General features: G+C 35.1%; 4 protein-coding genes across 10 annotated transcripts; 3 read left to right on the top strand and 1 right to left on the bottom strand.

The window, feature by feature from the left end:
* Window positions 1-798: 798 nt before the first annotated feature.
* On the top strand, window positions 799-3,422 carry LOC111015991 (tRNA (guanine-N-7) methyltransferase). The gene is made up of 8 exons (XM_022291211.2): window positions 799-1,139; window positions 1,257-1,313; window positions 1,403-1,478; window positions 2,366-2,445; window positions 2,558-2,607; window positions 2,701-2,785; window positions 2,885-2,983; window positions 3,131-3,422. Exons 1-8 carry the CDS (start codon window positions 879-881, stop codon window positions 3,353-3,355), a joined length of 933 nt encoding a protein of 310 aa, XP_022146903.1. The 5' UTR covers window positions 799-878; the 3' UTR covers window positions 3,356-3,422.
* Window positions 3,423-4,838: 1,416 nt separating this feature from the next.
* Window positions 4,839-5,453, top strand: LOC111016143 (NDR1/HIN1-like protein 1). Its single transcript, XM_022291451.1, has one exon. It carries the CDS (start codon window positions 4,839-4,841, stop codon window positions 5,451-5,453), a length of 615 nt encoding a protein of 204 aa, XP_022147143.1.
* A 2,562-nt stretch (window positions 5,454-8,015) lies between these two features.
* Window positions 8,016-10,536, top strand: LOC111016059 (glycine/proline-rich protein). Of its 3 annotated transcripts, none has more exons than XM_022291330.2 (3): window positions 8,016-8,165; window positions 8,974-9,292; window positions 10,138-10,536. In XM_022291330.2, exons 2-3 carry the CDS (start codon window positions 9,004-9,006, stop codon window positions 10,335-10,337), a joined length of 489 nt encoding a protein of 162 aa, XP_022147022.1. In that variant the 5' UTR covers window positions 8,016-8,165; window positions 8,974-9,003; the 3' UTR covers window positions 10,338-10,536. The 3 variants fall into 3 exon arrangements, with proteins under 3 accessions (XP_022147022.1, XP_087979953.1, XP_087979954.1); XM_088123827.1 differs by having other exon boundaries at window positions 8,027-8,160; XM_088123828.1 differs by lacking the exon at window positions 8,016-8,165 and adding an exon at window positions 8,223-8,551.
* Window positions 10,537-10,565: 29 nt separating this feature from the next.
* LOC111016058 (uncharacterized) lies at window positions 10,566-24,447 on the bottom strand. 5 transcript variants are annotated; one of them, XR_002602138.2, is made up of 27 exons: window positions 24,122-24,447; window positions 22,646-22,726; window positions 21,813-21,950; window positions 21,251-21,361; window positions 21,098-21,148; window positions 20,847-20,947; window positions 20,566-20,659; window positions 20,262-20,393; window positions 19,912-20,169; window positions 19,728-19,806; window positions 19,405-19,496; window positions 19,201-19,284; window positions 18,964-19,038; window positions 18,796-18,843; window positions 18,270-18,365; window positions 17,769-17,998; window positions 13,808-17,310; window positions 13,648-13,727; window positions 13,261-13,341; window positions 13,035-13,106; window positions 12,862-12,958; window positions 12,679-12,724; window positions 12,453-12,581; window positions 12,244-12,361; window positions 11,899-11,981; window positions 11,106-11,637; window positions 10,566-10,914 (listed from the first exon to the last, which is right to left on the bottom strand). XR_002602138.2 is itself a non-coding variant. In XM_022291328.2 (26 exons), exons 1-26 carry the CDS (start codon window positions 24,284-24,286, stop codon window positions 11,208-11,210), a joined length of 6,474 nt encoding a protein of 2,157 aa, XP_022147020.1. In that variant the 5' UTR covers window positions 24,287-24,447; the 3' UTR covers window positions 10,566-11,207. The 5 variants fall into 5 exon arrangements, 3 of the variants coding, with proteins under 3 accessions (XP_022147020.1, XP_087979952.1, XP_022147021.1); XR_002602137.2 differs by having other exon boundaries at window positions 10,566-10,872; XM_022291328.2 differs by having other exon boundaries at window positions 10,566-11,637.
* Window positions 24,448-25,116: the final 669 nt, after the last annotated feature.

Here is a 25,116-nt window from a genome sequence, read left to right as displayed (position 1 = left end):
TTTAAAGTGATGTCAAAAAAGAAAAAAGAAGAAAGAAAAAGAAAAAGAAAAAAGGGTGTATTATGTCAACATTTAAATTGATGTCAAAAAAGAAGAAAGAAAAAGAAAAAGAAAAAACACATTTAACATGACTCTCAGTTTTATGAAAATATCAATGAAAATATAGATAAAATGTCGATTTCTATAAATCTTTAGGAAAATCATATAAATAAAAAAAATTCATAAGAATATTCTAATTAATAAATAACTATTTTGCCGTTTTCCACATGTTTAGGATGACTTTTGAAAAAAATGTTTATAAAATATAACTTTTCTTTTCTACAAATACTTTCGAAAGAATTACTAAGAACGTGTCTAACTGATTTGAGATAACAATTTTTTTTAATATGAAGTAATTTTTTCAATATGCAGTATTTAGTAATAAATAAAAATATTTTAAAATAATTAAACTACTTAAAAATATATATTTTTTTTAAATAAGAGGATTATCTAAATAATTTAAGCATGAGATGATTAAAAAAAAAATGCTTAACCTAAAAGATATACTCCACTCATCTGAAAAAGTTATTATTATATCATGTTTATAATTCGTAGATTATTGTACAATACTATGAAAATGTAGCGTTTCTCATTTTTCGAATATATGGACATATAAAAAAATTCGATAAAAATTGAATACATGATTAGAATAACATTATGTTGCCATAAGATAGTTAAAGTTAAATAGATAAACAAAATTAAGATTTTTTAAAGTATACAGACGAAATTGATAAAAATGCAGGGGAAAAAGGTAAAATTTAAACCACACGAAATTGGAAGAAAGAGGAAAAATAGATAGAAGCAGCGCCATTCTTGAGAGCTCAGCGGGCGCGGCAAAAATGGCGCCGTCCCTTTGCTTCCAGTTACACACTTGCTCGCAGCTCGGTTGCATTGCTGCTGCTAAGGCGGCGGCGCCGTCGAGCGTCGCAACCGCAAATAGAACATTGTCTCCGTTCCTCAGGCTCAGACGACCATTTCTCCATAGCTTCTGTGTAAGATTGGGCCCTTCCGCCGAGGTTTTCGAGCCGCAACATCTCCGGAGTCCGGAACTCGTGGCGTTGGAATATGCCGACCTTAATCTCCCTCACAGGATCTTCGAGGTTTGTTCTCTGTTCACGAATTTTGCCCCTAATTTCTGAAATTGCAATTTCATCTCGAAGTAGAAAGTGGTGATAATTAGAATTGATGTGCATTTGACTTGAATTTGGTAATTGCAGGATTCGGGTCACGTTAGAATCAGACAGCACGTTAACCCTCTCAGCTCTTCTTTCGCTGTATGTAATTTGAACTTTGGAACTATGGCTTTGAAATTTAGTTGAGTGTTGGTGGCTTAAAGGAAGGTTCCCCATCTTTTACCTTTCAGGTCCCTGCACCAGCACCTAATTGGAACGAAGTCTTCAAGGATCCCACATTACCCCTCATGGTCGATATAGGAAGTGGTGAGCGAGTTTTCTCAGTTCATATTATACAGACCTCTGACATACCTGTTTTCTCCATAATTGCCTTATTTTTTAGCATCCGAGCTAGTTTATATGTACTTTAACAAATTTCACGAGATAACTGTCCATCTTATATAACATTTGGCTGAGCCCATATTCCTAAAATCCTTCTACCTTTTGCCTTTGATTACTAAGTCAACCCAGGATGATTACTATTGTCATTGTCTTTTTATCTTTTAGCCTCCTGCTTTGAATGGAAGACAGTCATGAACAAATCTTCAAAGCTGCTGCTGCTGCTTTGAATAAGACGTACAAACTGAGTAAATAAAAGGGTAATCTGGCTGGTGAAAAAATTGTATTTAACAACGGTTAATGTCTGAAGAATGAAATATCATTCGCAAGTAACATATTGATTAGTGCATTCACTAATCTACTTTACCTTGCACTGTAACTCAAAATTAAACTTGACATGCATAATAAAGCAGCTATAGTTATGAAATCAATACAGTACATGCGGAGCAAAAAACTCTGAGCAATAGCAGCTATGAGCTACCCCTCATGACTTCTATATGTTGGTGCTAGCCAGTAAATGCTAATAAAAATGTCAGTCCCCTAAGTTGACCCGAAGGATTTACAGTGTTCGTAGTGATAGTAAGGTTTCAAATGCTCGTTGCATATCAAAAAGTATGTATTCACATGCAAGAAAATTATCTGTCTGATATGCTGTAATGATCTACGATAGGTCATTACTTTTAAAAATGTTCAAAACCTTGATTACCTCCCAACATTGGTTTAATTAGCCTCATTACATGCTTCTTGTGGGATTTATGAGGCTGTTTTATGCTTTTTTGTCCATTAAGAATCTAAACATGTATTATTACTCCCAGGTAGTGGCAGATTTCTCCTTTGGCTTGCAAAAAGACATCTTGATATGAGAAATTTCTTGGGTCTGGAAATACGACATAAAGTATGCAACCAAAAATTTTCACTTTTGACGCACCCTTAGTTGGTTTGAACTATCTGATTTTCATTCTGTCTAGGCCTTATATTGTGGTTTGGTTCCTTTTGTGCTCTTGCAGCTGGTCAAGCGTGCCGATATCTGGGTCAAAGAGTTGGGACTTAGCAACGTGTAAGGACCTTAACTTCATATCAGGTAGTGAAAAACAACCTCCTTTATACTACTGGTGCATTAGTAATGAACTTTTTCAAAACTTGAATGCAGACATTTCATGTTTGCAAATGCTACAATTTCCTTTAAACAGATCATATCTTCCTATCCTGGACCCCTGATGCTGGTTTCCATACTGGTTAGTGTAACACACTAGATCAACATATTTTTTTCGGTTACCGTTGATCTGATCCGATAATTATCGACAAAGAAAGAACTCGCTCACGTTTAATCTCAGTGCCCAGATCCCCATTTCAAGAAACGGCATCACAAGCGAAGGGTTGTGCAGAAGCCTTTAGTAGAATCTATAGTAGACAGTTTAACTCCTGGAGGGCAGGTATATGATCTTGTAATTCATCCATTACATTGAAAGTTTGGCTCTCTGTTCTTTGAACTTGATGCAATCTGATGCTGTTTTCTTTTGAGATCAATGCAACTTGATGAGTCTGATGTTGGAACTTCTCTTCTTTATGAGATTCTACAGGTGCTCATACAATCTGATGTTCTTGAAGTGGCAGTCGACATGAGGCTTTGGTTCGATTCTGAAGCCGATGTTCTAAAACACATCGATGTGCTCGACCCGAGTGTTTTGTGTGACGAAGATGGATGGTTGTTGAACAATCCAATGGGAATAAGGACCGAAAGAGAAATTCATGCCGAATCCGAAGGTGCGAAAATTTATAGAAGAATGTATCAAAAGTTTACATGACAAAAGAATAACTGAAGAGTAACTAGATAGATTGTTTAATGGTAATCTGTTTGCATTTTAGTCAGTATTTACTGGTTTATCTTTTGAGGCCATCTATCTACTCTTATTGTTAGGAAATTATGAAATATTTTCTTCAAATAAATTTATTACATATTTATGAAAATAATAAAATAGAAATCTTTTATAATATTTCAATTAAAATATAGTTTGGTCCTTAAACATACAATCAATCAGTAATCTCTATTTTTTCGAATGGATGTGTGAATGGTTGGCTTGCTCTGAATAATAATAATATAAATATGGGCATTTGAATTATTTCTTATTTCTTATTGTGTAAGGAAGAATAGTCTTATCAGGAAGTCATGAATTCGAACCTCCCAAATATAGTTCATGTGTTGTATTTGAAAAGATAAAATATATTTAAATATTATTTATTTTAGTCTTTATACTTTTACTTTTTTGTTCTCTATTTTTTAAAAATGTTTATTTTGATTATTGTACTTTTAGATTTTGTCCATTTTTGTCTCACTGTAAATTAAAATGTTTTAAAAAGAGACCATTTAGTTTACATTCTCTTTTATCTCAATTTTTTTCGACCACAATTTCTATATGATACTATATCTAATAAAAAATTTATTGAATTGTAGCCCTAATTTTATATTAAAGTATTTTTTGTTTGGAAGGAAATTATGTTAAAATTTTATGGGATACAAGAATCTGAGATCTGACAGCCACCCATATAAATGTAATACAATTTAACTCAATTAAAATGCAATTTCTACACTTTTTTTACCACCGGCCGATCCAAACAATAATTATGATTATTATAAAAAAGCGATAAATTTGCTAATTTCGTGACTTCTCTTCAGAAAATACTTCTCTACTAAGTATAATTTCCACTATTGTTTATTTATTTATTTTTTTAATGATTACTTTTTTTATTATTTTCTTCAGAAAATAATTTTTAAATGCGGTCGATATGATTCCCATCAAGGAATAATTGAATAACATATCGAATTAGAAATATTGTTCGATGTTTCCTTTTTAATAACTTTTTTGTGATTTTGCTTTTGTTAATTAACTAGTGAGAGTTGGATTTTATATTTAATTGTTTAAAAAATTTTCATTAGAAAATCATCTAATAACAAAACATTGAATGTATATGGCAAGCGAGGGGCTGGAAAGAGCGTGTATGGCAAGCTCCTCGAAAGGCGGGGGGAAATCGACTATCAAAATAATCGAAAAGAGAAATAAATATTTTAAAAAATGAAAAAATAAGATATTTATCATTGCTCCAACCCTATTCTCTAAAGGAAAAAAATGAATATGTTATTTATGGTGGTATATTGGAAAGATTTATTTTCCCCCTTCCTACATTTGCATTCCATTTGAATTTTTACCATTAAAAGCATATATTAATCCTTCCTATATATATGTATATATATTCTTGTCCCATTCCCTCTTGGTATCAAACTCCAAAACTATGGCAGAAGAAGAAGATGATCACAACAAAAGCAAGGCCAAATCTCTCGGCACTTGCATCTTCTTCTTCTTCATAATCATCATATTAGTCATAATCATTGCTGTTGTTGTTCCTCCGACCGTCTACCGCTTCGTCGGCCCACGGTTCACGGTCGTCGACGGTGTCATGTACGGCTTCAACATGACATCTCCTCCGCACCTCTTGTTTTCCACCGCGAACTTCACCGTCCTCGTTATGAACCCCAGTGGGCAATTTTCCTTTCACTCTGACGGGTTGACCGCCACCGTGTGGTACATGAGCATGAATATAACGACGCCACAAGTATTGCCTCCGTTGACTTTGGGGAGGCAGAGCAGCACGGTGATGTCGCTGGTTCTCAGTGGCGAGGAGGCGGTGCCGGTGTCGTCTGAGGGGGCAGACGAGTTGGCAAGGACCGAGAAAGTTGGTGGTACTATAATAATGGTGAGTGTGCAGTTGCTTGGAACACTAAGATGGGAAGATGGGGTAATAAAAACTGATGTGGGAGTGAGATGTGATGTGCCGGTGGGTGTGAAGAGTGGCTTGCTGGGTGAACTTCACTTACTCCGTTGTTTGCGTTGTCGAGTTTATATTTGATTATTATATTTTACTGTCCACCACACTACTAAAAAAAATTTGACAATTCTTCACTTCTTGAAAAATGAAAAATATTTCTTTTTCTACATTTTTCTTAAATTATATATATATTTTTCTAAATTTTGTTGAGTTATTAATTAGTATTTATGCTATGGATATTGTTTTTGTTTTAGTTCAATTTCAATGGTTGTGTACTCCAAAACTTGGGAGCATTACTTAGGATCAATTTGGGTTATTTATTTACGAAAACGTTATATCTTTGCTTCTATTTAGGTTATGCTATGTTTTGTTTTTGGTGTTCGTTGTGAAAATGATACTCAGATACTAATTTATTCGTAGTAATTTAAAAATTTGTTAGCTTTTTTTTTAAAGAGATATCACGTTAACTTTTTAACACCTAAATATTTTTTCATAAATAATTATTCATTTCACGTCTTTGTTATAATATAATAAAGCAATATAATAGGATACCTTGAGACGATATTACAAAAACAATATAAAATAATAATAATACAAAATAATAATGTATTTTCAAATATAGTATACACTTCAAAACATTTCATGTATTAAATCATATAAGAAAAAGTAGGGAGTTATTTTATATTACAAAGAAATATAAAATGGTGGTTTGTTTAATTAATTTTCCAAATTATTATATGTTTTGATCCAATCCTAGATTAAATATTCTGTGTTTTTTTTTTCTGAAACACAAATATTTTGTGCTATAGGCGAATTTTGTCTTAGGTAGCTTCTACAAATATTTAGAGGGGAAATGTCAAAAAAATTAAATTATTATTTATATGAAAATAGTATAGCAATAATATACCAGAAAAATAATGATCAAATTTATAAATTATTTTTTGGTGTAGAAAATTTATAAATATGGCAATGAATCTTTTCACCTTATAATCTTTTCCGTGAAATAAGGAAAGAAATTCGAAGGCTAGAAAGATTTTGCCGTAAAAAAACTAGAAAACGTATATTTAAAAAAATATATTTTAGAAAATAAAACAACCGAAAATAAAATCGTTTTCCGCGTAATTTCTGTTTCCTAATATTAATGGCAAAGTAAGCGTATAAAATAAAGATATGTGGGTCCCACCCGCCTCCATGACTATCTAATCTAATCCGCTTTGTTCCCACCTGACGCCAACAAAAAGCCGTGGTCAAATTATGGTCCAAAGGCCCATAAAATTCTATATTTTATTTTCTTTGGAAGTTTCTCTTAATTTCCAATTATTTGATATATATATTATATTATATGTTCCTTAACATTTAAGGTTAAATAATTACGTGTTTAGGCTGCCAGATTCATGCAAAATTACTGCATATTTTACTATAATGTCTTTAAGTCAAATATAGAAAATTAGATGGTAAAATTACTTGGAATTTCCTCTAATTTTGTTCCTCAGCTTAATACATATTCCTTTTTTTTTCTATAAACAACATCCATTTATTTGAAAAAAAATATTAAATAGAGGCAAATAAATCTAAATTTTATATAACTTTTTTTTATATGTCATATAATACCAAAATCAACCTAGCTCAGCGATAATTGATATATATTTTTAATTGAGAGGTTGTGAGTTCGATCCCCAATTCCACATGGTATATTAAAAAATTCATAGAATTTTAATACATATTTAATAGGCAGCTACCATAAAATTTGAATATTTTCCGTAACAATTATTATTAATTTTTTCACACGAATGATGGACATTGTTATGGCTCTATTATATGATAATTTATAAGCATATAACTATTTTTTTTTGGTCGCTACAAATTGCTAGAGTAGAATAACGAATAATATATTGTCAATATACAATTGTTTTTTAAGGCATTTATTCACCCACTTCTTATTTAATGAAAAAAAAATCGTAAGCATAATTGTAGAGAGAAGGTAGAGAGGTGGAAAGGTAAGATTAACACTATTATTATTATTATTCAATCCCGGAAATTTAAATTTAAGAAGTATTGGTTGAGAATACACGTCATATTGGTTAAACTATGATCAAGTTGTAAAACGATAATAAACATTATTATTTATTGAAATAAGAAAGTGAAAGTTCGAATCTCATTTTTCAATTATTCAATCATTTCATTTTATCAAGTTCAATATTAGTCAGATTAGTCAACATTTATATGTTTCGATGCAACAACAATATGTTATCTGTACCAAGTTTTGTTGGTTGGTTAATTGATCGCATTTTATTCATGAAATGAGTTAGATTGATATTAGCATGTATCATTTTATTAGATCTAATGAGTACCTTATGTCAGAATTGAGAAATCATATGGCTCGAATCTTTATTATTCTCTTATTTATTACCTGTACTTATTATTCAGATAGAATACCTGAGGAAATGGAGAAAAACGAGAAAGAAATAGACGTAAAAATAAAAATATGAGACTAAATAGGAACAAGAAGAATTCATCCGATCATCCAACTTTAGCATAATTAAGTATTTATTTTCGATGAAAAAATGGAGGTTTAAATTTGCATTCACACTAAATGTTGAATTTAAAAAAACGAAAATCGGAAAAAAATAAATAAATAATGGAGTAGGACGCGTGAAAGCAACGCCAACGCGCGCGAGATGCTTCAATCAAATGGTATAAAAATGAATGAGAGAAGGGCAATGTGTTATTCATAATTCATATTTCTCCTAAATCGCCGTTTCTACGGAGCTCGCCAATAATCTTCTTCGTTTCGTAAGCAATCTCTCTCTCCCTCTCGCTTATTTTTCTTCTTGCTCTTTGATTTTTTCCCTTTACTTTGATGGCTGTGTTGGATCGCAAACCTTCCTTCCTTTTCTCGTTTTGTTACTGCTTCTTGTCGGATTTTTCTCTGTTTGCGAACTGTTGTTAAGGATTACAGCTTCTGATTGTCATTATTCAACATATATTTAGATGCGTGTTCATTTTTGTTTGTGATCCTTCTCATCAGAATTTCACTCGCATGCTCTTCTTTTCTCCGGAATTTTTTTACTACTCTCTGCAAATCGATCGAGCGATAGGGTTTCTTTTTTTCCTTTTTTCCCCGATCATTTCATCTGCAAGTTTGTCGGTGTTCGTTGGGGACTTTATTTATCACCATGGTAGACAAACAAACTTATAAGTTGGGGTGTTTAGAGTTGTTGATCAACTTTATTGCAGGCTCTAAATCATTGATCTTAAACTTCAAATTAAAAGAGTGAATATGATCAATTCCTTCACTTAATTGATCATAGTGTAGACTGTAGAGAAGCATCTTGTGCCTAGTTAATGTTGTTTGTTTTTTCAGTTCAATTTTATGCTGCTGTTGATTTGGTTTGGGATCAACTACAAATTGCCCGAATTGCCTCAATCAATAAATGAAACAGAGGAAACCAAGAACTTTCTTAGCATATCACTATCAGCCTCTTCAGTTTTTCATTTATGCCTTAAAGTTTCTATTACCCTTTCTTCTCTGATTTTTTTTCCTATCTTTTAAGATTATGTGCTGAAATGATTATCTTTTGCTCCAATTATCTATTGATAGTCTGGATTAGTCGTCGAAACTTGAAGAAAAATGGGAGGTGGGAAGGAGAAGGACAGTGATGAGAGAGGCCTGTTTTCACATTTGGGGGCGTTTGCTGCAGGGCACCACTACCCTCATAACCATGGATATCCGCCACCGCCACCGCCCTATCCCGGAGCTGGATATCCTCCTCCGGGAGGGTATCCTCCGGCTGGATATCCCCCTCCCGGCGGATATCCTCCGGCTGGCTATCATCCTCACGGTGGACACCCACCTTCAGCGTATCCCTATCCTGGCGGATACCCTCCCGCTGGCTACCCTGGCCCTCATCATCACCCAGGTATTATCTATTATCTCATTCTACTGTTTGTTCTAATTGACTTTTCTAAATTGATAATCTCTTTTTAATGATTTAATAGCATGGTGTCTTAATCATAAAGAATTTATTTTTATTTTTTTATTATTTTAGAGAATACTCTCCAATGTCGTAGATTCAAACCCACCCTAGATTAGTAACTTATTAAACCCACTCTAGATTAGTAACTTGTTAATACAGTTGGGTAATCATTTTGTTTTTAATTTTTAAAAATTATCCTTGTTTTTTACCCGTTCATTAGTTAATTTGTAAACATATTTAAACTCTTAGCTAAATTTAAAAAATTTAAAAAATAAAAACTAAGTTTATGAAAAATACTCCGTCTGGAGGCTTTTCCGGAACTAACTAGTAAAAGGCCTAAAACCGGAAACGATCTTGCGGTCAGGTAAAAAAAGTTTTTAAAATGCGTTTTACTTTTTATTTTTATTTTTTATTTTCAAAATTTGGCTTAGATTTTTAAAATGTTTTTAAAAATATATAACAAATAAAATGTCTTAGGTGTGAAACTAGTGTTTCTAAGCCTAATTTTTTTAAAACAGAAACTGAGATTGTTATTAAACAAAGCCTTGATAACTTAAAATACATCTCTGGACTCTGAATATAATACAAAACATCCTAAGACGACTTGGTGGATGTGTACCATGAACATAATAAAAAATTTTGAGATTGTCAACTCTTTGATTTATATAAAGCAAAAGAGTTCTAATGCTAATTTGATGATTAAATATGGGACTAGTTTATTAGGAAGCTAGTTGTTGATTGTTTTTGACGAATTCCAACCACGGATCATCATCGATTTTCGATTACAGGCCACGGACACGGCATGGGGGCAATGTTGGCTGGTGGAGCAGCTGCTGCAGCCGCTGCCTACGGTGCTCATCATCTAGTTCATGCACGCCCATTCGGATTCGGTCACGGCAAGTTCAAACATGGCAAGTTTAAGCATGGGAAATTTGGCAAGCGCTGGAAGCATGGAGGCAAGTTCATGAAATTCAAGAGATGGAAGTGATGAAATCGCTACCGAACACATCGGATTTATATATAGTTATCGTTACAGTGAGTTTTGAATCTGAACCTAGCAAAATAAGTTTGGTATTTTAATTTCCTTATGCTTTGATTCTCTCGGTTTCTTATGTAAACAATGCAACCTCAAACTCTGTTTTCGTTTTCTTTCTTTTCCTCATTTATAGATGTGATTATAATTTGAATGATTGTCTTCCTAACTAGCATATCTTCCTTGGAAAAACAGATTCAAATTCAATTATTGATTTCATCCCAAATTCTAGAACTGTACTAATTTGAACAACATATTATGGTTCTGTTCGAGGGCAAAATAACTAGTCTTCACTCGAATTAAAATCTCTGATCGAGATCTCCTAAAATCTTGCAGCAAGGAAGCTTTCCATCTTGATCCCACGTGATGATTTATGCCACATATGATGAGAGCTTCTGGACAATGAATAGAGCAGTCCTCAAGAAATGATGTTCCATCGACACTCTCGTTCTCCTTCCATTGATAGTTCACGCACGACAATAGCTTACTCCTGCCAAACACGAGCCCCACCCGCTCTATTAAGAATGAGGATCTGTCTAGTTCAACTCAATCTAGTTAGTCTAGATTGATCGCCTGAAATAGATCCTCTTTTAACATCCTAATCTATAAACTTGAATTCGCCCCACAGTACAGATGGTAAAAACTTAGAATAGTTCTTGAAACATAAAATATACAACAGCATTGAAGTTTACAATTATGTATGGCGAGCTATTAGAAACGAACCTGTGGAACGCTCCGACTGCCACGTCATTAAACTGTAGAGATCCAGCAGCCCGCTGCCTCGAAACACCGTTGATAGTCGATCTACTAATCTCAAGCCGTTGGTCATGAATGTTTTCTTTCCCACTTGCCTTCACGTCTGCCACCATCCCTTTCCCTTCTTTCTATTACTTGCCTTGACTTGCTGCCTCTAGATCCATGCCTTTGAGCAGACCCAAGTGGAGCTGAATGTCCATCAAATATTGAAACTAATTCTGGATCACCAACACTTCCAGTGTCACCGGAATCTCTGCTCCCGTCTACATTTTCTTCGTAACTACTACCGCATTCGTCTGGACGCTCACGAGATTGTAGGATCGTAGGCAACTGTCCTGAATATTGCCTCGCCCCGGAAAGCACAATGGTCGGTACCCCTGACATGGAGGAACTGGTGGTAGTAGAAGTTTCGGGCTGTAGGCCACTGGCACTTGTTCTGGGATTCCCTTCATTGCTGGGTCTGCCATTGTCTCGTTCGCGATATCTATCCCGAGGTCGACTGCGAGGAAAAAGGCCACCTCATGGATTCAGTATATTGGGCTGGACATCTTCAAAATGCGTAATTTGTCCAGATATGAGAATTGAGTTATATTACTAATTTAGTCTTTGAACTTGGATAGTTTTTGCTCTTTTGATGATGTATTGGACTAAACATGTTCCGGAGAACGTTCTATACAACGCTATATTTGAACTCTCATCTTTAAGGTAAGTTATGAGAAGGTAGAAAAGACTATAGATACCATCATATATTGCGACCTACCTACTATGGGAAGAGGAAGAGAATTCGCGTCTCGATGGTCGTGGTCCTGATTCCGCCTGCTCCAGTTCGCGCTGAAGCTCCCTCTGTTATCAAATGCATACTTATCAGAAATTGTTGTCTTATATCATTTTATACACCAAACAGACAGGATAAGTTAAATTTAAGCATCATGGAATCATGAAAAATGACAGATAAAAGGAAAAGGTTAAAAGGAGGGATTTAATCAAAAGACCTAATATCTAGATTAATCAAAGAGGATGCATAAATATAGGAACCCGACCTTGAGATCGAGAAGTAAGAAAATCTGGTTGAAATTGTATTATAATATTGAAGAACCAATAATACCTGCATTTGCCTCTCCTTCTCCATATCGAGATTATAGCGCAGCTCCCTGGTTTTTGCACGCTCAAGCTCCAGCAAACGCTGTCTTTCAATTTCCTTTTCCATTTCAATTGTTCTCTCCCTAAAGTAGCCAACTGTCAGTGGACTCTAAAAAAAGAACTTTGACAGTTTAAAATTGTACCACTTAATGCAAAATTAGCCACTGATCAAACCTATCAAGTTCTTGCAAAAGCTCAGCTTCATGTAATGCAGCATCTTCTAGATATTTGTGTCGCGCCTGTCTCATAAGAAGTCGTTTCTGCCGACGAGCTGCTATTTCTTCTTGGAGTTTTGATTTCTCTCTGAAACATGAAAGACACAGAGTTTGAATTCCAGTTGACATTGAAAAGCATATGACAGAGGTAATAAATAATGACTAGGAAGATTTTATTTACATACATGGAACAAATAGAGTTTTTGATCTGCTGAAGACGCGAATCAGCTGCTGCAGAGGCAGAAAAGTTTGATAGAAAATTTCATTTTCAAACGATAGTGTGCAGAAACTCGAGAACATAACAACTGCGATAAAAATGAAAAACAGATAATATAAAATCAGTAAGCAACGCTATCAATATGACATACAAGTGATTCCCAGAAAATTGTTAGAATCTTTCGACAAATCAGGAAGTCTGAGCTCCTTTTGGCAGATGTTGAGTTCCAGTTCAGCCTCCTCTAGTTCCTACACATACTCGAACAAAATAACTCCAATTATGAGCTCTGTAGTAATGAAAAGACAACAAAATAACCAATCTTACCATTGCTTCTTGGTCCTTCTTTTGAGAGAATACGTCGAAATATGACTGAACTGAAGTCATATTAGAAAGAACCTGATGAGCAATTAAGCACAAGTAAGCAAAAGAGCAGAGAGAAGTGAGAAAAGCTGAAAGGGGATAAACTTCTAATGCGAATTTAATAAAAGGTGAACCAGATACAGATAAACGATAGAAGCTATAAAAAGTTTTGAACTTTTTTACTCCTGACCTGCAGAATCGACTCCCGAATGCTTAGAAACTCTTCGTTAAATTGCTTTGGAGAACTTGAAGAGAGCACTTCTTTTAGGACCTTCCACATAAGAAAGGAAGAAAACCAACAATAACAAAAATTGTAACTGGGTGAACTTCATATACTCAATAGTAAAAAATAATGCTTTCATTCTGCTCAAGTGGAAATCTTATAACTAGTAACAAAGGCAACAGAATATACCATTCACTATTCTTCTCTCTTTCAAAGAATTCTATATAGACTTTTGTAAATACTGTTATATCTAAGCAAAGGAAGATGATGGCTAAGCATGTGAGCGCTTCGAAGGGCGGAAGACAGTAAATATTGTTATATCTAACTGTGCATTTAACTTTATTGTCATTATACCTCTTTGGCTCCGTCCCCTTCGTTTCTCAATCGACATAAGACTTGGCAGGCCTTCCTCTCCAATTCTCCAAGTCGGCCATCTAAAAAATGAAATAACAGGTTCATAACATTTGAAAAGAAAGTATTATACCAAATGACAAATGTAGTGAAGGTTTAATACCAGTCTTTGATGACCCCAAAGCCTCAATATTTCTCCAAACACTTTCAGGAATCAAAAAAACGTCTTCGACCGGAGAATGGAGGCAAGCGGAGGAAATTAGTGCCAGTGAAAGCTGTAGCAATGGGCCCTCAGATGCTGGATGTAAAACCTTGGTGCCATGAATACTATCTGCAGATGCTAGCAAGGATTGTAACCGGTGCCGACCAACATATGGGATATAGGCTATAAGAAGTGCCATTGCACGAGTCCTCAAATATAATGACGAGTCGGATGCTGCCAAAGAAGCCACCTGATCCCATATATGTGAAACGAGATGAGAGAGTACAGACTCAGAAACACATTCCTCCAAGCCAGTTGAAGTGAAACTACTACTAATTTGTGGATATTGTTGTGTATCAGTGCCATCAAAGACTTCTATGCCAACCAAATTACCCAACTGCTGAAGCGCTATGTATCTCTGCTCGGGTTCAGGATGTCCCAGCATTGTGCAAAACATATCGACTAGAGCAACCTCATCTCCATTACCGGTGGAGACGCCTCTTCCAAGTAATGATGACAACCATTTTTGAGTTTGCAGCCGCCAAGTGAGCCTTGGGGCGTTGCAAGAAACGTTCTTGAGTGCGGAACAAATAGTAGAACCAATGTTTTCCAAGTGTAAATTACGAGGCAGACCAAGCAGGCAATCAATAATCACAGATGCAGCTTCCCAGCAACTTACTTCTTCAAGCATTATGGCGGTTTCGGCCAATCCTTTAAGACCGGCTCTCAAATAAACCAGTAATTGACTGCTCGTTCTAGATTGTGTAGCATTTTCGCCCTCTTCCTTTTCAGCATTGGAAGTATTCTGAACTATTGAGGATAGGCATTGTGAGTAAACTAAACACTCCGCCATTGTCGCAATCAAATTTTTAGCCAGTTGGTGATGAAGATTCCAACAGTGCTCAATAGCGGAAAAAAGCTTGGAAATAAGGGCCCCTAAATCTCTATGAAATTCTCCTATTTCCTCCACAGATAATTCAGCTAACATTTCTGTACTATTGCCCTCATTCTTACTCTCTAACTTCTCAGAATTGCTATTAGATACTGGGTTCTTGAAAATATCACAGATAAACCCTATATGTGATTCCGAGCTCTTTTCAAGAAGTGCGCCAGAACCCATATCATCAAGGTCGGTTAAATATAGTGGGATAGCACCAAACGCTCGTAAATTCTGAAGTAGTAAGCCTCTACAACTTTCCATAACTTTTTGGAATGAACACAGGTAATCTAGGAAATATGAAGTTGGTTGAGATGAGGTAAAATCGACCCAAGAAATTAAGGATTGCAATATTTCCCTCTTAAGTCGAAAAGAGAAATCAGGAAAAAAGGAAGCCAATACAAAGATAGACAGTGCTTTGTTATAAACTTTTCCAAGAGATTCATCTCTGCTCTCATTCTCCTTGATGTTATCGAAAAGTTCATTGAAGCACAGAGACTCGAAATTCGTACATGAACCATCATCCAATACCTTTTCATCATTAGATGTCTTCTGTAAAGAATATGAAATAAGTGGCTTTAACAAAAGCACCACAGAGTTCAGAAATGGCACGTCGCAGTAAGTGGCCCCACAAAGGGATACTAGCACTTGCATGAGCCGAGGGATCTCAGGAACCATTGGTTCCATGTGTTCACTCACAATGGCTTCGAGAACATAAAGCACAATGCACTTTGCATTCTTTGAAACATAACCCTTAATGAAATGAGAGCTAGAATGAGAAGTTACTTCGTTGCGGAAAAATGGCCAAGAACAAAGGTCGGAAAACCAACATAGTATATCGGGCAGCACACTAGAGGAAAGCGATCTCAGTTGCAACCCAACAGCCTCTAATATGACTTCTCCAAAAGCTACAAAGTGATTTCTCATATTGGGGAAGAATTTGCTGAGGTCAGGGTAAATAACGTGAAATGATTGACCGCCATACTGTTCAACTGTTCCAAATTCTTTATTCTCCATAGGAACATTTCTGTTCTCTGTTTCTTCAATCTTAAATTCATCATGCTTCTTATAAATATTGTCTACTACAGAAAGCTCATCAGCAAATATATGCAGCAAACTTGTCAACTGTGGTAAATCTGATGCAAGAAAAAGATGGTCCATCGTATATTGTTTTGCATTACGAGATATTGCCATCCAACCAAGAAATCGAGCCAAAGGAGATTGGCTAGTAGAAAATTTAGAAATTCTCTGCATCCACGCAGAAGCTGGAATCAAGTTCCCGGAGCAAATACCGTTACCGGCACTCGATGTGAAGTCTGTTGGATAATTACCCCCACTACTTGCATGTACCAATTTCTGAAGAAGTATCCAATGTCTCTGTGTGCCGTGTATTATTTCCGGTTCCAACTGTAAATTTCCATCTTTGATTTGATGATACAAAGATGTTAGCAAACCATTTAGAAACTCTGCTGATCCTAAAATGATATCAGTAACATCTTCAGGACAACAATATAGCTTAGTGGCTGAGTGCAACAAAAATAGAAGACTTTGCATAAGGATTTCATGCATTGAGTTAGGCCTCCTTTGTAAGAGTCGAATGACAAAAGTGCATAGAAGAGCTTGATTTTGTCGTACCAAGGTCACAGCATCCGCAGACTGCATGTCATTGGACGACAACGTGATCATTTTTTCATCTAATCCTTCACTGTTATATGGACAAGATTCCGAATCAGACAAATTTAGATGATATTTCCTATCCAATTCGGCAGCCTCCAGTAAAATTTGAAGAACGACCTTGTCTCTTTTTCTTTCAAGGTGAGCTATTGTTTCCAGGTCAGCCTGACTCTTGCCAGCAAGCCTAGTGAGCCCTGAAGTTGGGCTACTTTCCGACGCCATGTTCTCACTACTTTTCACCTGTTTCATCTGGTTCAAATTATATCTGCTAGATGTCATAAAATATGGATTGACATAGCACTCCGCCGCCAAGAGTAATGCATCTATGCCCGCATCATGACCCTCAGAGGTTATCTCAATTTGTGAGCTGAGGTCCAGAGCTAAACGGCAAAATTCAGAAGCCTTTGCTTCACAGTCCCCATAGTTTACAAGTAGAAGATAATCTGCTTCTAAGTTGAAGTATTCAACATTACTTCCAAAATCCAACACCAGTTCTCCACTAAAACGATTGGTATTGGTCCCTCGAACCATTTCTTTGGGCTCTATGTTCACATTTCTATGGGTGGATATTAAGCTACCTTCATTCAAGCAACTAGAACGATTTTCCAGAGGCTCACACCGCAATTCCGGAGGGACAAAAAAAGGGATAGAATCTTCATAGACATCAGATTTTCCGGCTGTGTCGTGATCATCTATCTTCACCTCACAATCATTTGGGCCAACTAATTTTGAAGAGACTCCTCCATGATAACTGACAGAAGAATCCGGATTGAGAGGTTTTGAAGCAGACGACTTCCGAAGGTCAACTTCAGGAGGTAACTGCAAATGAGGTTGCAAAACCGAGAGAAGCACGCTGCAAAAAAGTTCATTTCAGTCCCAATATGATTCTGTAAATTGGAAAGGTTGGAAATTACAAAATCAAACATTGTTGAATATTCAAAAACATCTAAAATATTTTTAAACTCCTTTTTTACAAATCTCACTACTCTCATTTTTTACAAAATTTTGAACTTTTTCATCAGTTAAAAAAATGACAACAGTCAAATACACCCAGTTAAAATCAGTGTTGTTTATGAAGCTAAAGGAACCTGCTAGTCGACACTGCACCGAAGTACCATTTTACGATTTTTTTTTTCTTTTTAGGATAAGTACCATTTTATGATTGACTATATAAAATATAAGGTATGAACTTTTTCATTTTTCCGATTTATCGCTTTCCCTTCAAAGGCCAGCTTTACCTTATTTGCTCAAATCCTTTCTACCCCTTTATACAGTTACATTCAATAGAAGCACAAAGCAAGCATTTATTACCTAGGAGCAACCGATCCACGCATCCATTCAAATTCTAATGAAGGAAGAACAGATGGCTTTTTTACTGCTGAGCGGATGACGTTGAGAGCAACCAGACAACTGTTTTCCAACTTTTGAGGAAAAACAGGGGAAAGATCTCCAAAAGCTACGGTGGTCTTTGACCCACATATGGCAGGATCTAGAAACGGCTCTAGCATCTCCACAAGAAAAAGAATCTTATGTTTTACTTCCTGAAAGAAGCATAAAAGATTTCTTCAGAAACCTCTTCCACAGTGAGATATTGATTATTTAGAAAAATAAATAAACTTTTTTTAAAGATATCATATCATTTATCTGATGGCGAAGGTTATAACAGATGTTTCTTTCATTTCTTAATTTAAAAAGTACAACTAAATTTCAGCAAATCCATAACAAAATTTCCAGATAACAAGTGACAAAAAGCTTCAGTATATTTCTAATTGGGTGGAGAGCTTAAGGTGAGGTTGGTCTCAAACTTTATACCTTGTAGCTTCCAAGTACGTCGTCAAAATAACCAGATAAGGCCAGCAGAATATACTTTAAGGCAGCACGAGCATGATCAAGGGATTGTCGAGCACTCTGAAACATGATATTTATGTTAAAATGTATGACTATGAAGGCAATGAGTACTAAGAGGTAAAAAATTAGAAAAAATACATCATTGGCTTCATTAAGACAGTTGGCAACCGACCAATTAACTCATAAAATTAGTTTATCGTTTGAAAAAATAAATAAGACAGAAGCAAGACATGACATGCAGACAGATGATCATCGTAAGTTTGTCATAAAATATGAAGCAATTTCTACTTCCACTTCAATTTCCATTATCAGCAAGATTTTATGTTTCAAACTCACAAGGACCATATTGCCATTTAAATAGATGAATTATCTCAAATTCTCAATTGTAGTAATGTGTCAAATACTAGTTCTTTTTTAAAAACGTATCTTGCGACCTCGCATAAATACCTTAGAATGTTACAAGTTATACACATTATCAATGAATTTTCACCTGGATGACACCCAAGAGATCTTCTAGAAGCTCGATAACCAGATCAACCTATACCAAAATCAACCAAATGGTGAGTTACAAGAACGAAACGACAAGTACAAAGAAAAGAAAAGGCCAGCATGACACTTGGAATGAAACTGGGAGCTTTCGATTTCAGCATGAACCTACCTTCGCAATAACACGAGGCATCCAGGGCGCTAATACAGAAGAACATAAGTCAATCAGAACACATCCAGCCTTAGCCTGTGAAAGAAATTTAATGCCTGATTAATTTTGAATACAATAGCTTTTGTACAAAAAAATTATTATTCAATTAGTCGGCTTCTTCTTTTCAACCATAATCTTAATTTGTAAAGAATCAATGAGTAATCTTGCTGATGATTAGAATGAATTTTAGTAACCAACATGTGACTGAGAGAACGAAGATAGATAGCCAGCACAAGCATGTAGAAGTGGATGGTATAATGGTGATGACAATGTTTCTACAATCTGCAACCAAATACACCAGAATAAAAGAATAAGAAAATATAAATATAAAAAAAGAGGTAAAACGAAAATTCACATTTCGATCACAGAGAAGACGAATCTTGTTTTAACTTCAAACTAAACCTGAGAGAGAGCCTGTTGCACCACCGGCCGCTTCCATAAAGAAAAGATGTCATTGACCACATCAAAGGGACTGCTCAAAGGAGGACGAAGGACTAGAAAATGCGAAAAAGAATACATATAAATTAAAAATATATATCTAAGAAATGAACTTAAGATATATTTTTTTAGCATGAAAATACGAGCGATTGATTATTCATTGTATTAACTGAAAGAAAGTTATTGGGTATGCTCTATAAATTTTTTGCTGCATTTTGTATCTCATAGAAAGATTAAATTGTATATATATATTTATTTATATGTGTAAATGATATTTCAATCTCAACCTGGAAGCAGTGCCTGTACAAGAGGTAAAGCTAGCCACAAGTCAACAGACCTCTCTGCGAGTTTATTGCAAATAGTAGGCTGGGAACATTGTACAAAAAAAATGAAAGTTTATGAGTCAAATAAAATTAAAGCATAGATATTATTTGATAAAAGACTCCAACATTCTTATTAGTCCGAGCAAACCTGAGATGCACAAGCAAAGAGAATATGCAAAATGCCTTCTTCCACTGCACCAATATCCAATATGCTAAGATAACTCAAATCCCATTTATCAACAGGCACTTCAAAATCTTCTCCGAACAATTTTGAGTAATCAGCTACGTAGACGGGATCGGATGAGCCAGGTTTTGAAAATTCGTCGGAAACAGCCGCTTCATCAGCGGATGCTGAAGGTTCTTGCAATGCAACCGGTTCGACGAGCTTCAGCAGTATTCTAGAAGCCTGATAAAGGAGAAAGACAAATCAGAAAAAGTTAGCATTCAGAACTTGAAGGTTAACTGTGATAGAACTCACTGAAGTGGAAATAAATTTACCACTCTGCATATAGCACCAAATGTAGAATCTTTGTAAGCCATTCTCAACAGCATGAAAATTGCATCGGGGCGAAATACTATACAGCTTGATGTAGATGGGACCACAGGTAATATACTGCGCGACTTCTGTGGCTGCATTTAAGCAGAAAAAAATTGATATGTCACTAGCCATCTTCTTCAAAGAAAAAGAATAATTAACAGAACTCTTTTAGGAAAGTTTGACAAAACAGTTTTTACTTTTGGCAGAAAGCAGAAACACAAAAACATAAAGAGAAGAAAAGAAAAGGAAAGGGCATGTAAAAACCTCAAAATTCGACGAAACGGTCAGTGGTGAAGACGTCTGATAAGTCTTAGAAGCTTCAATTTCAGTTCCATTTCCAGTAGACTTCGATGCTGCTCTGCAGCATAAAACATATCAGCAGAATATCTGATTCTAGATACTTAAAATAAAAGGAATTGTTTCCCTCAATGCACCAAGAAACAGAAATGATGCATAAATCGCAACCTCTGAAGTGAAAATGCTTTGTACAAACTGACACGACATGACACGTGAAGCATGAGATATAGCAAGCAAGATAGCCTAACCTCTCATTCACAAGGTGTAGTATTGGATAGAATGGACCAGCAAGCATTGCGAGAAAACGCAAGTTAAGATCGGGAGCATCTGAAAATCCCACAAGATCTGTCTGCACAATGATCAACTTAAATACTCCTCTATGAATAAAAAAAAAAACTAATATTTACAATGAAGGAGACTATGGGAGAATAGCATGAAAACTCAGATAGACAATGGGATAATCCCACAGATACATTTTAAATATAAACCAAATAAATACCTCAAGTTGTGGAAGAAATGGAAATAACCTGACTGTCATGTCTTGAAGCAACTACAAAGTAAACAGAACGGTTTTTTTAATAAGAAATCAGACTTTCATGAATAGCATGAGGTACAACATGATGCAACTAAGAAAGATTGAGGACTTCAGTACCTGAAGATGCATATCATCACCATCTTGCCTGTGTGATATAATATGTGGCAACAAGTGATTCACAACTGGTTGGAACTCTGGCTCCAAACCAGCCACTGGAACACCAATCAGCTGCAAAATTATAACAGTTATTATGGTTTGGAGGCATAAAGCTTAGAACATTAAACAGATATTACCGCCTCTCCACTTCAAATTATTATTATCATTATTATTATGCGGAAAAATAACATATTTATAGGTGCTTCTGTTTAAGGTTTTTATTTATTTATTTTTTTTTTTGATAACGGGGAGTCGAAGCTTTGCTCCCCTGTACCCAGGGGAGCCTGTTTAAGTAATTATTGACATAAAAATGTAAAACACTCCAGCAAACTAATTAACCAACTAATTCAACAAACAGATATATATCAAGTTCATACAGCAAATCACCTTATTAATCCCTTTCGTCTTCTTTTTTTGGAACAAATGATTAATCTCTATCTAATTTCATCAATATCCCTATCTTATAGAATTAATTGATTTTATAGCAATATTTTAAGTGGGAAATAGAGTTCTCAAATTATACCTGAACAAAAAACACAGCTATTGGATTTCCACGCAGACAAGATATTTTTACATAGCGACATGGAGTGTAGTTCATAGGGTAGATCATGTCTCGTCGAGGTGCTTCACAACGCGATCGAACTTTCACAAATGTCTCTGGCTGGTAAACAAGTACAAATCATAGCAAGAATATAATCAAGGCTTTGTCTATTATCCAAAAACTGCATACTAAAACTTCAAAAATACATGTAATGCAAGCGAAATTGAAGTGAATCACTTCTTCAATTCATGTATTTGAAAGAAGGATATGGGTTTATGTCTCAAATTTCAAAATCATGTTAAGAAACTAATTAGTATTGAAAGGACTTGTTTTACAAATGATAATTGAGAGACCAAGATATTTAAGCCAGATAATCCATTAGTTTTTTCTATACTGACCTACTCCATAAACTAAATTATCTAAGAGGATACAAAGTACAGTTTTAAACTCTTGCAGGTTAAGATCCATGTTTTGTTTTCTCATTAAAACAAATATAACAGTCCAGATGGTATGTCATAACACTTTGACTTACAACACTAAATGTCAATTATATGTATAAAATGAAAATTATTTGGCATAGAATATTTATCTTTCAACAAATGAATTGAAATATTTGTAGAAAATAAATTTTTGTTAGACATGAAGACACTCCGATAAGTATATTACAAATCCTTAGCAGAATTTAACAACTGATAATTCATATAAAAAGTGAGATATCATACAAAATAAATTGGCACAATTTTCTTTATTTTGGCAAATGTAATGTACAAGAGATAAATCTGAAAATCTAAACTCCAATTACACATAAGGAAAACCTTGTATCGCAAACCAGCTGCAATTTCCCATTCAAGGACAGATTTATTGTAGATGCGAATATGTGATAGTAGACAAGGTTCCTGTGAAAAAAGATCAAATGAAAACAAGATGGACAGATAAATATATGGGAAGTTCAATAAGAAAACAAGATGGGAAAAGAAATATGGGTAACATGTAAATTTGCAGTATAATAGCATAAAACTAAAGTAGGTCTCCCTCGGTTTTCTTTTCTTTTTTTATAGGAAACAAAGCTTATAGATAAAACACGAAAAAATAATACATACTACGGGTCGAGGGTAGAGGGCAACCCCACCCTAAAAGATCTATTACAAGAAAGCCTTTCAATATAGGTTAATCAGAAAAACACCATGGTAGCAAAAGAATTTCGTGTAGGGCACGCCAACAAGAGGTCATAAACTGTACATAAGCATTTTCTTAAGTTGAAAATGCGAATATAGGCTGGTGCTTGATGGGAGTATTTACTGTTAAATTCAGAAAGTGGGGCACTAGAATCCATAGGAGGACTCCAGAGGTTCCAATCCATGATGGTGATTGGAAGTTTGAAACATTCCTTTGAATTTATAGAGGATGAAAATCTTTAGATCCATTATATATGTCTTTGGAGGTTTAGTCAAATGCTCCTATAGAACTTCTAGTTCACTCAATTGTATGGAAGCAAAAATCAAGGTCAAAGAAAACTACTACTTTCATATACGCTAAGGTTGAAGTCAAAGAGAGTGAGGTTGAGCCTCGTCCCTTCTTAGAAATTACTCCTTCAAAACACAAGCTAAAATTCTTTGGTCGGCCCAACACTGTCATGGCCTTCTTTGGAGAATTGAGTGTCAAGCTACGGAATGTCTTGTCAAATATTCAATATGATTCCACAGGATTTAGTTTTGATCTTCATTTTTTTCTTCTTTTTTTGGGAGTATGCCAATATGATCTTAACGAGGTGCAGAGTTTCGTAACAGAGACACAAATAGTCAATTTTGAAAGAATTTATTGTCAACCTCTTGCTTGGGACGAGGTAGCATAAGTCATTTGCAGTAAAAGGGTGAGCGGTTCTTGAATCTCAAGGAGCAAACCCGCTTAACCAAGAGCCGACATGGGGTCTATGCCAATCTCACGAACAATTGCTATACACTGCGACATTTTTTTGTTAGACAATTTAGGGGATTTTAAGATCCTAAGTAGGTGGCGGGACTTGAACTAAAAGTGTTCCAAGATTCCTATGCTTAATATTGTAGGAATTTGATCAAATTTTATTCTTCTTCTTATACATTGCCCGCATGTAAATCTCTGTAAGATAATGCTAAACCCCACAAAACAGAACTATCTCAATACTTATAGACGAATACTATACCACATAATCGTTCACTTACAGCAACAGTGAAGAGGAATAGTTCGTTCTTATTGGACTTCTCGAATGAGTACTTAATTAAGCGAGAGAGAGAGAGAGAGTAGTGATTACGTACATCAAGCTCGAGAAGAATCCACTCCTTAGTATTGGTGGCGGTGGACCAATGAGTGCGAAGATCGGAATCCAGAACATTGGCAGCCTTCTGAGACGGCGATTCTCTGGACACTGCTTTCACTTTGTAGTCCAGTGCCTTCACTCGGGGCTCCAATTCAATCTCCATTTTTGCTCTCTCACCTGCTCTGCATAGGATGCCGATGAAATCGGAGAAAGCGGGAGAAGGAGGAGACAAAGAGGAACACTTTTTTTTTTCTTTTTTTTGCTGAGGGAAAAAAACCCGGGAATGGAAGACGAAGGCGAAGAGCGGAACAAAAACAACTGTGGTAACAAAGCGAAAAAAAATATATATATATATATATATATCAGCTGAAATTTGAAAGCGAAACTAATTTATCATTGGATATCTTATCTCAAAATGTTCTGTGAATTTGATCGAACTATTGCGGGAATCTATTTTCGTAAATAAATGTATTGCGTGAATTTTCTACTTCTTTGTAAGTCTGGGAGTAAAACGACGAGACGCTGTCGTTTTTGGATTTCTTGATGGATGGGTGTAGGCCATTTTTCAGTACACGTATAGCCTATTTTAATAATCTAATTACATAAATGTTTAAGGTCTATAGAGTCTCGAATTTGCTTTCTTAAATATATATTTAATAAATTATCAATTAAAAATTAAAAAATAGAAATATGTTTGATTTAGGGATTTTCTATTTCAAATATCTCTTTCAAAAATCACATATCCCTCCTTTTTCTCTCGTTGATTCCATGAAACTACACGAAGTCGTTACTACATATCCACGAGGAACACTAAATAAAACGTCGGGTTTGAGGGCCTATGGATTACATCGTGTGTGAAAAAAAAAAACAATTGGTTTAAATTTTTTTAATATTTTAACCAATCAAGAGACCAATTATAATTTGACGATAAAGCGATCTATCCTTTCTTTAAGATAAAAAATTTAAATTCATACCCATATTTATTACACTAAA

This window comes from Momordica charantia, assembly GCF_013281855.1.
Source record: "Momordica charantia cultivar OHB3-1 chromosome 5 unlocalized genomic scaffold, Mcharantia_2.0 BLBB01000005.1, whole genome shotgun sequence".
Classification (NCBI taxonomy): Eukaryota; Viridiplantae; Streptophyta; class Magnoliopsida; order Cucurbitales; family Cucurbitaceae; genus Momordica; species Momordica charantia.
The sequence above is the reverse complement of the archived record's forward strand: the minus strand, read 5'-3'. Positions and strand labels throughout refer to the sequence as shown.